A 14,948-nucleotide genomic window follows, 5' to 3' on the forward strand; every position below is an offset into this window, starting at 1 on the left:
GTTAAGGTCCCGCGTGCCCATGGTGGCACGCGTGCCTAAGGTTGCCGACCCCTGGTCTAAATAAAAGAGACTTCAGATACAGTATTAGGGGACCACTAAGGTCTATATAAAAGAGACTTCAGATACAGTATTAGGGGACCACTAAGGTCTATATAAAAGAGACTTCAGATACAGTATTAGGGGACCACTAAGGTCTATATAAAAGAGACTTCAGATACAGTATTAGGGGACCACTAAGGTCTATATAAAAGAGACTTCAGATACAGTATTAGGGGACCACTAAGGTCTATATAAAAGAGACTTCAGATACAGTATTAGGGGACCACTAAGGTCTATATAAAAGAGACTTCACGATCGATTTGATTAAGCAGAACCAGAGATAATGTCTTTATTCCACACATTCTTCCCTGTCCAAATGTCAAAGCCTGGCGCCTACATTACCAACAATGCAACTTGGCCATTGACCGGTCAATTGGAGATTTATAGTGCGTTCCATTTGTACTCAGATTTTCCGAGGTCAAAGTCGGAAACCCGCCCCTGACCTCGGATTTCCAAGCTCGGAATTCGGACAACCTCGCAGCAGCCGAGTTCAAAATCAAAAATTGCTGCCCCCTGTTTGAACAGTTGTGAAAGCTGCAGTAAAATAAAGTTATAAGCACTTCTGTCTCATTTGTGGCTCACTAAATCAGTCGTACACACAGGCATGGTCAACTTCTATCTGTGGACTTGTTGTTTTGCAGTTTGTGTTCACAAAAAAACTGCGTAATGCATTGTTAACAACTGGTATTGCTAACAATGGCTAACCGGGTTAGGCGGGTTGGCGCTCCCTGTGTTTTCTATGTTTGTTATTGCTTGTCTTTGTGTTCTTAGTGATTTTATGGCTGTTGTATGCAAGTGGTTGTAATTGACTTTTTGTATTTTTGGGGTGCAATTACTGGTGCGTCATCTGCATCAACTCTGGCTTTTGACTGGGTTTTCTTTTACTATAAAATGAATCAATCGCCCTCGTATCTGAACAGGAGTGGAACAACAATAATATGCGAGAAGGCTGGGCGATTATGGAGAAAATCAAATATCATGATATTTTTGACAAATACCTTGATATCGATACCGCAACGATATTGTAGTGTTGACTATTGGTGCTTTCACAAAATATTTACACAATGAGATTTTTGATAAATAATCATCAGTAATGTGGATATAATGACTAAGTGGGTAAAGGCAAATAATAGAACAGTTATAACAGTCTGGTAAGTTCAGAAAAGGATCTACTGTAATGCAGCCTTTAAAACCAGGAAAAGACAATATCCAAAATCTAAGACGATATCTAGTCTCATATCACGATATCGATATAATATCGATATATTGCCCAGCTCTAACATGCGATATAGAAACACATCCCTGTTCTGATCTATGGGTCGAACAGCACATCTGGCAGTTATCAGCTTTGGTTTCATCCCAAACTATTGTCAGCTGCATCCAGTGACAGTGTGAAAACTTCATAGGTGCTTCTAATTAGATTTGACTGCTGTAATTGTGTGGCTGGATTAACCTTTTACAGCTTTCACACTGCTCTTATGGGGGAAGTGCACTTCTCCCAAATACTTCCCATATTTGTTGGACAGCTCAGGTGTGTCAACACAACCTGAGGCTTCACTCTGAGGCTTCAGACGTGTGCAGAACCAGTCCGACCAGGAGGAGGAGGAGGACAGCGTTTCCTCGGACCCCGAAGGCCGAGTGCCTCTGGGTGAAACCTCTGCAGAGTCTTTAGCTACCCTCAGACCTGAATGTAAGACTTTAGGTCAAAGGTAAGTCCTCAGAAACTGCTCCAAAGTTTGATTATTTTCCGTTTAAAAGTGTATTTCTACTCTGACAATTCAGACCCCACCCCTCGGCGGTTTTAATAAACCTTTATTCTATTTATTAATTCTTTTCTCCAGTGGATTATAGAAAAGTCCTTAACTGTTTTGCAGCGGTGCAGAGAACTATGCAATGCAAACTGCTACTTTAGAAGGAAAATTACGATATATTTGATAATACCTGGCAATGTTGGACTTTATAAGCCCAATCACAATGTTAGTTTTCAATAACTTGCGGATAGATAGATAGATAGATAGATAGATAGATAGATAGATAGATAGATAAAATATCAGTCACACAGCACAGAATATACATGAATTACTAGGATACAATATACATGAAATAATAGGATACAATATACATACATACAATATACATGAAATAATACAAGAGCAAATATTTAAAATATATACAAGTTGGGAATACAAAATGTACAACTGCTTAACTAGTAATGATAAAGATGTAGATAAACCTATTGTGCAAGTTGCCCTTAGTGCAGATGTGATGTCTAAGAGTCTTATCTAGCACCCAGTGATGAGGTGTTAAAAAGTTGTATTGCCTGTGGTAGGAACGATTTCTTGTAGCGGCCCGTGCGTCTCGTACATACGATTTACAACGCTGAGCAAATGTGGACGAGAAACAACTGGATATGCTCTTATCTCCTTCGTCTATAATGCAGGTTTGATGCTTTCATAGGTCAACACCTTCACTAATTTACCTGTTGGGCCACAGACTAAAGTAAATGACACGACCCAAACTAGTCAGTAAGTCCGGCGGTGACATGTTGCTGCTCGTGACGCTAGCTTCGGTTTATCAAAGACGCTAGCAAAGAAACATAGTACAGTTGGAGGGGGGGGGTCTAAAACGTGGGGCTCACAAGCAGGGGGAGCGGAGTTTGTGTCTGGGAAGAAGTTAAGGGGAAAACACAAGAATTTCCCCTGGAAACTAAGGATTGTGTACTACTTAAGGGGGCGGTGTTTTAACCCAAACCTCAATCTTTGTTCTAACCTTAAAGTGTTCATATTATGCTCATTTTCAAGTTCATAATTGTGTTTAGAGGCAACATCAGAATAGGTTTACGTGGTTTAATTTTTTTCACATTGCTGCAGCTCCTCTTTTCACCCTGTGTGTTGAGCTCTCTGTTTTAGCTACAGAGTGAGCCATCTCACTTCTGTTGCATCTTTTTTGGGAGTTGCACATGTGCAGTACCTAGGTAAGGACTACTAGCCAGTCAGAAGCAGAGTATGAGGGCGTGCCCTGACAGTACCTAGGTAAGGACTACTAGCCAGTCAGAAGCAGAGTATGAGGGCGTGTCCTGACAGTACCTAGGTAAGGACTACTAGCCAGTCAGAAGCAGAGTATGAGGGCGTGCCCTGACAGTAAGGACTACTAGCCAGTCAGAAGCAGAGTATGAGGGCGTGTCCTGACAGTAGCTAGGTAAGGACTACTAGCCAGTCAGAAGCAGAGTATGAGGGCGTGCCCTGACAGTACCTAGGTAAGGACTACTAGCCAGTCAGAAGCAGAGTATGAGGGCGGGCCCTGACAGTACCTAGGTAAGGACTACTAGCCAGTCAGAAGCAGAGTATGAGGGCGTGCCCTGACAGTACCTAGGTAAGGACTACTAGCCAGTCAGAAGCAGAGTATGAGGGCGTACCATGCTAGCAGCTAGGTGAGCATTATAACGTGTGTTACAAAGTGACCACGTTGGTCTCTGAAGTAAAGGCTGGACTACAGTAGAGCTGTTTGGAGCAGTTGGTGAACAGTGTTTTCTGTTGGAGATGGTAAGTCCCTTTGGGGGGGGACTTTGGGCTTTTTCACTTTGTAAACCTATAACATGCACAAAAAAAGATATATATAACACAATAAAGGAAAGTGAAAAGCCAAAAAGCATAATATGAGCACTTTAACTAGTCGTTTGAGGTGCCTAAGCTTAACTGTTGTCGCCGCACGATACTTGTCGGTTAAACAAAACTACAACGGGCGCTGAAACGAACGTCACCTCATGCTGGCTCACAGTCACCTTTTGTCGGCTAAATTTTGTAGGATATAATCATATGAACTGTCGTGCGTATGTTTTCGTACGTATCATACGAACACGTTAATGAGAATGCATTGATCAGGTGAATACAAATGTGACTGCAATCAGATGATCGTGCTGTGATGTGTAAATAGCATAGCACCCTTACATGGTGGCAATATGTTAGAGTTAGGGCTGGGCAATAATTGAATATGATCATTTATCGTCTTTCGATGGAATCATATCATGATTAAATCATATATCAAGATATCGTGATATACAACTGTGTTGTCCAAATTGATAATAACAAGCACATACTAACTACATTTTCTCCAAAAATCATTTTTTTTGAGGGTATATCATTTGAAGAATTGCAGATTTGTTCAAACGTCACACTATTTTTGTGCATGCATGTAAACATAGTCAGTATATAACTGGGAACATTTTTTTTATTTATTCTCTATAATTGCACTTGAAACCACATTTTTGATGATGATTTTATCTAAAATGTCATTGTAAAAAATATTTTGTGAAAGCATCAAGAGTCAACCCTACAATATCGTCATCGATGTATTTGGTCAAAAATATTGTGATATCTGATTTTCTCCATATCGTCCATGTGGCTATAAACCCACTCATGCTGTGTGAAATTTACTTGTTAGTCCGATGTTTTACATTGGTGAAACACCCAAAATATCTGAGACTCTGTTCCCCCCCTTTTTTTTCCTTCTCCAACTCTTACTTCTTTGGAGACTCTAGAGTTCTGACACGGTGCTGTACACCTCGGCCCCCTGCTACTGTTTGCTTGTAATGTCGATAGTCGAGGAATTTAAGCTCATTCTCCTGTACTCAATGGAGGCTGATCTGGATAAGAGGATCAGACTAATGCCTGAAATGTAAATGTAAATGTTCTGTAAATACTTGAAGAGCCTTGTCGAGGCCCATCGAATCCCTTTGTGCACGTCAACATCTGCCTCAAGCGTCTCCACATCCACCTGCTTAGATCCCCTCCACTAGCCAGTGAATGGGAGGGAGGGGGGAGGGGTGAGGGGGGGGTTGGGGCTGGGGGTGGACTTTGACCGGCCCGCGTCCTCCACGCAGGCCTTTTATCGCTGGCCTTTTCCTGCGTCACTTTTTTTTGGGGATTTTCTCATTCAGTGGTTGTAGAGATGAGGGCCATCGAACATGCGGGATCGAGAGAGAGAGAGAGAGAGAGAGAGAGAGAGAGAGAGAGAGAGAGAGAGACCACACACTCGCAGGCAGCTGAGGAGTGGAGAAAACGGTGGAGAAAAGTGGAGGGCAAATGAAATGGCTCTCCACCAGCTACTCTACGGGGGCACTACTTGTTCTCCGCTGCAATGGGCCCCTGTGTGAGTGCATTCCCGCCCCCACCTTTTTAGAGACGCAGTGGGCCACCCGGATCTGCCCCATCATCCATTACAGTGTCCAGAGCGGCAGTGGGCAACGAGGAGGAGGAGGAAGAGGAGGAGGAAGAGGAAGGGTGGGTGGTGGTGGCAGAGCACCAGGCGGACACCAGCAGAGACAAGATGGTTGGCTAACCAAAAAAAAAAAAAAAAAAAAACACCCTCTGCATCCCTCATCCCTCAGCCGCCCAGAAACGAGAGAGGAGACAAATGAGGAGGATTAAAAAGAAAATGTTAAAGAGGGGAAGAGGAGGAGGAAGAGGAGGGGGGGGGCAGTAGAAGGATGAAGGCATGAGGCTCCAAAAGGGGAGAAATGTGGGACAGCAGGGTGACGGAAGATGTTCGGCAGCGCACAGAAGTGGTAAAAAGGAGGAAAAGAAAATGAGAGATTAAGAGCTGAGGAAAGAAAAGGGTAAAAAAGGAACTGGACAGAAAAAAAAAAATGTTAAAGAAGATGGAAGAGTAAGAAACCAAAAGAAGGAAAGAAAAGAGATCCGGCCCTGAGGAAATGCACTGCAAAAAAAAAAAGAAGAAGTAAAGAGTAAAGGTCTTAAACTCCTTTACAAACTCGTGTTGATTCTAACATTGTTTCAACCCAGTTGAGGAGAGACCTTTATTTTAAAGTATAGTTTCAAAAGACGCCAGATATGTCAGGCTGGGAAATGTGTGTGTAAACTGATCCACAAGACATCCGGGATATTTTTTAGAAAAAAAAAGGAGTCACTTTTGTTATTCAGTGCAGCCTCAGCCTCATTCTGTGTTGTTTAAAGTGCCCATATTATGAAAAAAAAAAACTTTTTCAGGGATTTGGGGTGTTATTTTGTGTCTCTGGTGCTTCCACACGCATACAAACTTGGAAAAAAACAATCCATCCATGGTGTTCTGAGTGAGATACGGTTTCTGAATGTGTCCTGCCGTCAGTCTCCTGGTGAGCTGTTCAAAATCTGCACGGCTTTCTACGTCACTAGCCGAAACGAAGGGGCTAAGCGTAGCATGCTAGCGCTAGCTCGTTCTCAATGGCAAAACACTGCTACAACAGACACCAGTTCACCATAATCTACAAAAGAACTACAAACATGTCCCTGTTCTGCAGGTATTCCACGCAAAGTTGGAAGTGCGCCTTCTGTTAGAAGAAGTCTTCCGGCTAATCCTGCCTGGTACAGGCCGAAGTTGGAGAAACAGCTAGCTAGCTGATAAGATCCTTACCTAGCTACTGAGCATGTGCAACTGCCAACAAAGATGTTACAGCAGTGAGAGGTCTCACTCTGTAGCTCAAACAGAGACCTGACACAGGGTGAAAAGAGGAGCTGCAGCAATGTTCAGTACAACAAAAAGTTGTTGTGTTTGATGTTTTTTGAAAATGAAATCATGGAAACCTATTCTGATATAACCTCTAAATACAATTGTGAACCTGAAAATGAGCATAATACGGTTGTTTCAAGAAAAGACCAAACTTGAAAGCTCAATGTGAGACCAATGAAGCCTCTAGCAACTCAGCCACACTCCACACAAAATTTTATAACAACTTTGGCCTCTTTTGGTTACATATTAATACATGTTTGAATTTCTCAAGTAAACATTTGTAAGATTACATCATTTAGTTATTGGTACTAAAACTCAGGTATTGGGTTGAACAAAAACTACTCCACAGTTCCTCTTAAACACCACACTCTCTCACACACCCACCCACCCACCCACCCACCCACACACACACACACACACAAACACACACACATCCACCTGCTAAATTGGAGACCAAACGACTTGTTAGGACGGCTGTTTTTTTACAGTGATGTGGGGAATGGAGGCCTGAGAACAGTGATGGGAGACACACAGCAAAATGGATGGGGGGTGTAACGAGGCCTGGGGGTGTTAACGAAGACTAATGAAGGCAGGAGTGCTGCTTAACCTACACTCCATCTCTCTGTGAGGCCTCCAGTTGGAATTTGTGTGTGTGTGTGTGTGTGCGTTTTTGTGTGTGTTTGTGTGTGACAACCCCCCACACACACACACCCTAACACACTGCGCTCCCACACTTCTGCTCCAGCTTCACAGTATGACAGCGTCCTCTCCTCCTCACCGCAGCCGCCACTGGGACAAATCGCAGTGCCATCATGCGTCACGCTTAAATGCCCCCCACTCCCAACCACCCCCCTTCCCCCCTCTCTTAAACCACCCCTCACCCTCTTCTTTTCTCCATTGCTCTGCACCCCCACATGCCCCTGCCCCACCTTCTCCTCAATCTGTCCTCTAACACCTCCCTTCCTTCTCTAGTCGCCCCCGTTCCTAGTGTTACAAAACAAATCTCCCCTCTGACAGCATAATTCACCGGGCCGCGGCCGGTTGAGGAGGCGCCGCGGGATGGACGGGCCTCCTCAGCTGACCTCCGCCGAGGACCTGGCTGGTTGTTTCCCCACGTAACCCCCGGCCTCCATTCAGCCGAGGGCCAGTGCAGAGAAAAAGAGTGGGCGACTCGGGAGGATTCAGACCGGTGGCCCCTGTGTATGCCTGAGTGAATGCCGTTGAGCCTAATACCCACTAATCTGGTCATCAAATACCCCCACTAACCACGACTGGAAATCTGCAGGGGGGGGGGGTTCTCCAGACAGTCAGTGGGGTAGCGAGGGACGTCTGGCCAGCCGAAGCTGATTTGGACAGAGATGGGCGGATAAAACGAGGCAGAGGGGAGAGAGAGAGAGAGAGAGAGAGAGAGAGAGAGAGAGAGAGAGAGAGAGAGAGAGAGAGAGAGAGAAACGGGAGGAAATAAAGACGAGGAAGAGGTCATCCGAGGTGACCACAGTCTTGTTTGTGTCTTTCCTCAAAAGAACAAACCGGATCAAATTGAGCATTTATACAGTATGCGAGTCTCAAACTACGGTTTAAACTGGATTACATTACTGTCGACCTAAAATGTGACATCAAATGTCCGCTCAGAATCATTATCTAGACTGCTGGTTTGCACAGAGGAAATCCAAACTCAAAACTCATCTTTTCTCCTTAAAAGGTCCCATGACATGGTGCTCTTTGAATGCTTTTATATAGACCTTAGTGGTCCCCTAATACTGTATCTGAAGTCTCTTTTATATAGACCTTAGTGGTCCCCTAATACTGTATCTGAAGTCTCTTTTATATAGACCTTAGTGGTCCCCTAATACTGTATCTGAAGTCTCTTTTATATAGACCTTAGTGGTCCCCTAATACTGTATCTGAAGTCTCTTTCCCGAAATTCAGCCTTGGTGCAGAATTCCAGCCACTAGAGCCAGTCCCACAATGATCTTTCCTTAGGATGTGCCATTTCTGTGTCTGTAGCTATTGAGGAGGAGAGAGGGGGGGCAAGGTGGAGGGTGGGGGTGTGGCCTTGACCAACTGCCACTTTGCTCATTTGAAAGCCATGATGTCTCTCTCTCTCTCATGGGTGGGCCAAATTCTCTGGGTGGGCAAAGCAGAGAAAGGGGAGGTAACCTTGCTCCTTATGACCTCATAAGGAGAAGATTCCTGATTGGCCCATCTGAGCTTTCATTTTCTCAAAGGCAGAGCAAGATACCCAGGGCTCGGTTTACACCTATCACCATTTCTAGCCACTGGGGGACCATAGGCAGGCTGGGGGAACTCATATTAATGTTAAAAAACCTCATAAAGTGAAATGTTTATGCCATGGGACCTTTAAATAGTAAATATCTTACAGGGAGGTGTGTTCACCTGCATTCTGGGCGTATTGCTATCTTGAGGCAGCGGAAAGTGATCGTGTCATTGACCAACAAAAACCTGGTCTAAAGTCAATAACGCAGCATTTCATTGTTATTTTAACAGCAAATTAGTAAAATGCTCCCAGGCTTATGCACAGCGCGCGCACACTATAGTTGTTACACACACACACACACACTCACACACATGTAAGCGCAGCAGCACAAAAACATGCAAAAGATTACAAATAAAAATATTACGGTGCAAATCCGCCATCATAATAGCAATGCGCCATGGTCCAAATGCGCCTGGCTTTTAAAGGGAATGGGAGATGATCTCTGATTGGTTTATTGCATGTTACGCCCAAAACACACCTATGAATTAATGAAGACACTAAGTACAACCCTTTAGAACCATGCATGCAGCGCACGGACCCTTTCTTCTACCATCAAACTAGCAAAAGTGGATTTGGACACGCCCTGAACGCACTATTAATAAAATCACTCTGAGCCACACAAACAAACATACCTGCCTTTGCAGAGTATTTACACACAAATACATAGATTGAAAAGGATGACACAAAAAATACTTAGTGATCCTTGATGTAAAGAGAGTAAAGATGCAGGAGTCCAAATAATGAGGCAACATCATTCTAGCAACAAACCAAACAATAAACTATATCATAATTTATAGAATCACTCAAACTAAAAAGTTCTGTCCCATAAGCCATAGGTTTACCTTCTTTTTTAGTTGTGTGCTTTCAGATGGATTTAAAAAAATGTGACTCTATCCTTTAAAAAAAAAGACAAACAAAAGATCCCATCAGCCATATTTAGCTCGGGGTTGGCACGCTGTGGTGTTGGGCCCCCTGCATGTGTTTGATGGACTGGCTGCCTGACTGTGACGGCCATCTGTCAGCAGACGCCCTGTTAGACAACAAGGGGCCCGGAGACTCCGTGAGCCCGGGCGGAGCGCAGGGCACGGCTGGCACTGCCCATTCACAAATATCTTTTGGGGAGGACAGATGGTGGCGAGTTTTCTCCTCGTGTCTTTTCTTCCATCAACCATTCCTGCGCTGCCTCCTCAGCGAGCTGGTGCCTCCTTTGTGCCTCGACGTTTTCACCCAAGCGTCACTTTAAAAAAAAAAAATGAAACAAAACAGCCCAAATGCAAAAGGGAGGAGGCGTGAGGGAGCCCGGAGGGCTTTCTGCAGGTACCGAACCGTCCAGTACCGATCCAGTCTCACAGGCCCGGGCACAAAAGCTTTCACATCTCTTCATAAAACTGGAGCTGGAAACCCCTTCCAGTGTTCAGGTTTATGGTGACAAATCTTGATTCATCGCCAATGACTTCTTAAACCTCTTTGACCCTGCAGGATGCACCGGTGGGTCCCTTATCACCACCTGAGTCGTTTGTTCAAGCAGCAATTATGACTTATATTTACATTTATAGTGACGCCGCCCTTAGTGGCCGTAGGAATTATGAAGGGAGCAAAGCAGGAAGTAAGGAAGTCTATGTCCTTGACGTAGTCTGTATCCTTTACACCGGAAAATCCGCCCGGATTTCACTCAATTAGGCTGAATATCCGTTGCCTTGGGCTTCCTTTGGACTATGGTTAACTGCTCCTCAGATCTCTGCTGGGTAAATCCAGACAGCTAGCTAGACTATCTGTCCAATCTGAGTTTTCTGTTGCACGACTAAAACTACTTGAATGTACGTACAAACGTTCCACCAAAACAAGTTCCTTCCTAGGGGCCCTATCTTGCACCCGGCAAGTGTCTTTGCTAGTTTAAGACCGACCCAGTTGTCAATTTCCCGTCCAGTGCCCACATCATTTGAATAGCAAATGCACCTGCGCCCATCTGTGAACCCGTGGGTGGTCTTACAGGGTGCATTCTTGGTGTTTCTTGGTGATCGCGCCATTGACCAACAAAAACCTGGTCTAAGGTCCATAACGCAGCATTTTGCTGTTATTTTAACACACTTTTATAGTGTACACACTAAGCACACTATGCTTGTTACACACACACACACACACACACACACAGCAGCACACACACGCAAAGATTTCAAATAAAAAACATTACAATGTGAAATAGTATTACAATATGATCTGCTTGCGCGCTTTAACTTCATGCACGAGCAGATCAGTTTCTTCTCTCCTTCCTGCTCAGCAAATCCTCCATCATAAGAGCAATGCTCCATGGTCCAAACACGCCTGGCTTTTAAAGGGAATGGGAGATGATCTCTGATTGGTTTATTGCATGTTACGCCCAAAACATTAATTAATGAAGACATGCCCTGGACACGCCCTAAACGCACCTGCGCCAGGCGCTTCATGCCGTGAGCTAAGATTGTTAAAATAGGGCCCTAAACGTCTTGGTCGTTTTTCTGTGGTCCCCTAATACTGTATCTGAAGTCTCTTTAATATAGACCTTAGTGGTCCCCTAATACTGTATCTGAAGTCTCTTTATATAGGCCTTAGTGGTCCCCTAATACTGTATCTGAAGTCTCTTTTATATAGACCTTAGTGGTCCCCTAATACTGTATCTGAAGTCTCTTTTATATAGACCTTAGTGGTCCCCTAATACTGTATCTGAAGTCTCTTTCCCAAAATTCATAATTCCGGCCACTAGAGCCAGTCCCACAATGATCTTTCCTTAGGATGTGCCATTTCTGTGTCTGTAGCTATTGAGAGGAGAGGGGGGGGGGGCAAGGTGGAGGGTGGGGGTGTGGCCTTGACCAACTGCCACTTTGCTTGTTTGAAAGCCGTGATGTCTCTCTCTCTCTCATGGGTGGGCCAAATTCTTTGGGCAGGAAAACACAGAGAAAGGGGAGGTAACCTTGCTCCTTATGACCTCATAAGGAGAAGATTCCAGATCGGCCCATCTGAGCTTTCATTTTCTCAAAGGCCGAGCAGGATACCCAGGGCTCGGTTTACACCTATCACCATTTCTAGCCACTGGGGGACCATAGTCACGCTGGGGGAACTCATATTAATGTTAAAAAACCTCATAAAAGTGAAATTGTCATGCCATGGGACCTTTAACCCCTAGGTTTATTTTGCGCCGGATTTTTCCTTTAATCAAGAAACATAGTAGGTCCCTGGGACCGAAACCTCAACCAAATGAACCACATGAACAGTTGAAGTGTGTGCAAGAACTTTCTTGTCTTTTTGAAATGGATCTTTGGGGGGGAATTAGTTCCCTGCACCACAAAGGAGACAAAGCAAGTGGTGATGCGTGATGCTCTCTATCATCTTGTACTGAAACAGGTTTCCAACAATCATTCTGGAGAGCATAAAACGTGGTCACTTGGCATTGCCGCTGCTGTGAATCAAATCAAAAAAGGAAGTTTACTGGCTCCTGAACACTCCCGGCTGGGTAAAAAGCTCCATCCCTGCCTGATATTTCACGTCTCGTGTTCGTTATTTAGAAAAAGAAGAAGAAAAAAAAACCTGCATCCCTTCATTTTTTTGTAAACAGGCAGGTTGGAACAGTCACCACAGGCCAAAACACACACAGCAATTAAACCTGAAAAAACATCACAGCAGACAGACTCCAAAAGTCTCCAAAAACCCTAAAACTGAGAGTTCAACATCACAACAAGTTTCTTCCTGATCAGGCACCTCAGGGCCTTGCTGCTTAAATGAAGCTTTCACAATCACAATATCTTATACATAGGCGTAGATTTCTGGGGGGGTGCAGGGATATGCCCCCCTCTCCCCCTCTCCGCCCAAATATTTAGAAGAGGTAGATTTGTCCCCCTCAAAAAATATAAAAGACAAGACACTCCCTAAAGGAGGTAAAAAAAATAAATAAATAACAGTGCAAGAGGCTCAAAACATCTTTATATCCTTCTTCGTTTCACCAAAAGTTGAATCTGTGAATATTTTATTCGATCTGCGATTAGGAAAATATCGCATTGCGATTATTTTGACTGATATTGCGATATTCACGATATTGGAGGGAATGATGATTTTTGCGTCCTTATTCTCATTGAAAAATGTGAAAATTTTAAAAATGTGTGATTTCTGCAAGGAATCCGTACCAAACAAAAGATGTTTTCTGTAGGATAGCATTTGTAGACTGGGACTTCTCCGCAGCACCACAATACATAATTATTTAATTCAGAATGGTTTGACACATATTTTGCTTTTAACAAATATTGCGATTCCCCTGCGATTTGGATATTGCACTAGTCCATATTGCGATTTCGATAACATTGCGATTAATTGTGCAATTGTGCCCCCAATATTTAGAAGAGGTAGATTTCTCCCCCTCAAAAAATATGAAAGACAACATATTCCCCGCTTCTAAGGGTTGCATTTCTCCAAAAGTTGAATCCGTCTCTACTTTATTACAGCATCGAGGGGGAAAACTAAACAAAAAGTGAATATTTGAATCCCAAAATTACATATCTAACACCTAACCAACAAATAAATATCCGTATTGTCGAATATTCGGATCCAGCCCTACTACCAGTAACATTAGGGGGGAAATATGCCCCCCCCTAATGTTGATACTAAACCTACGCCCTTGAACTTATATACATACACTTTCATATGCAATTCTCTCCTACACCAACATGAAAGTAAAATGAAATAAACCCGTTTTGTGTTAGCTTACAGTGTTTGCACTGATATTGTCTGTTTCTGAGAAGCATTATGGGATTACTGCTGTTGTTGTTGCCAGATATGGAGCCTCTGGACACCCTTAACAAGCCAGTCAGACTACCGTGTCCAAACCCCTCTTTTCATGGTTGACAGCTCCGGTTTGGAGCTGATACGTGACGTCCTGCGTCTCTCAAAACGTTTTAATCGGTTTGTTTAAAAAAAAAAAAAAAATGAAGATATGGATTCGTTTACTTGAATGTTTTCAAAGAAGCACAACACGTTAAACTAAATTCTGGAAATAAAAATAATAACATACAATACAAATACGCAGACTGGACGAGGGCTTCTTCGGGACTAGAGCACCTGCGCAGTCTCCTCAAAGTTAGCGCAGCCGGTTTATTAACTACAACCTCGGTCTCCATACCATTTTGAAACATTTAAGAAAAAGTTTCAGGGTTTTGGAGTCATACGAGGACAAAACATGAATGAAAGCCCGTCTTACCTTGTTGGCAGAAGAGGATAAAGTGTGCAGCCAGGAGCAGCCAGCAGCCTGTAGTCTCCATTTTGGGGATAAAAAAAAAAAAGATGGTAAATAAACAAATGAGAGTGGGATGTTCGGGGAGCAGGTCCCGGTCGGCCCGCAGCCCTCACAGCTCCATGCTGCTCCGCTCTGCCTGCCTGCCTGCCGTTCGGTCGGTCGGATGGGGGGGTTTTACTGCCGTGTGTGTGAGGTACAGATCCCGGGTCCCGGTGCGTCCGCTCTCCTCCACATGCACCGAGTGACTGACTGAAGCCGAGCCGCCAGACTGAAGCTGTGCACCGCCCACAGCCCGCAGACACACCGGCCTCACTTCCCCCACACACATCCACCACAACTGAGACAAACAGGTAGAGTTAGAATGACATTATGTTTTATAGTTTTGTATACCACACAGACACACACAGACACACACATTTTATTCTTTCACTCTTTTATTTATGATTTTTTTTATACATGAATTAATACAAGAACAGAGTCAATATTAGAATTATGAACAGTTAAGAGGGATTTGAAAGATAAGATTGGCCAAAAAGAAATAATTTATTATATTAGGGAGGAAAAGATAATGGAAGCGTGGAGGATGGAGGATGGGAATTAAAAAAAAAAAAGGAAAGCAATTAAGTGGAGGAATATCCATAGCAATAGGCCTAAGTAAAAAAAAAAAAAAAAAAAAAAGGCGGGGAAAATAAAATGAAAAGAGAACAAAAAAGAAATTATGATGGGAAAAGGGGGAATGAGACGAATAAAGGGAAGATAGGAGGAAAATTGGGAACGAAAGATAAAAAGAAAAAAAAAGAACCATTGCAA

The 14,948-nt window shown here is 43.6% G+C and overlaps 1 protein-coding gene across 2 annotated transcripts in view; it reads right to left on the reverse strand.

Moving 5' to 3' along the window:
- The window catches only part of ptprz1a (protein tyrosine phosphatase receptor type Z1a), a 143,311-nt gene extending 128,841 nt beyond the window's left edge, over positions 1–14,470 (reverse strand). For both annotated transcript variants that reach the window (XM_028585486.1, XM_028585485.1), the window contains exon 1: positions 14,103–14,470. In XM_028585486.1, coding sequence (XP_028441287.1) covers positions 14,103–14,163 — 61 coding nt within the window. In that variant the 5' untranslated portion in view covers positions 14,164–14,470. The remainder of the gene's footprint in view (positions 1–14,102) is intronic.
- Positions 14,471–14,948: the final 478 nt, after the last annotated feature.

Source organism: Perca flavescens, chromosome 8 (assembly GCF_004354835.1).
Source record: "Perca flavescens isolate YP-PL-M2 chromosome 8, PFLA_1.0, whole genome shotgun sequence".
In the NCBI taxonomy this organism is placed as follows: domain Eukaryota; kingdom Metazoa; phylum Chordata; class Actinopteri; order Perciformes; family Percidae; genus Perca; species Perca flavescens.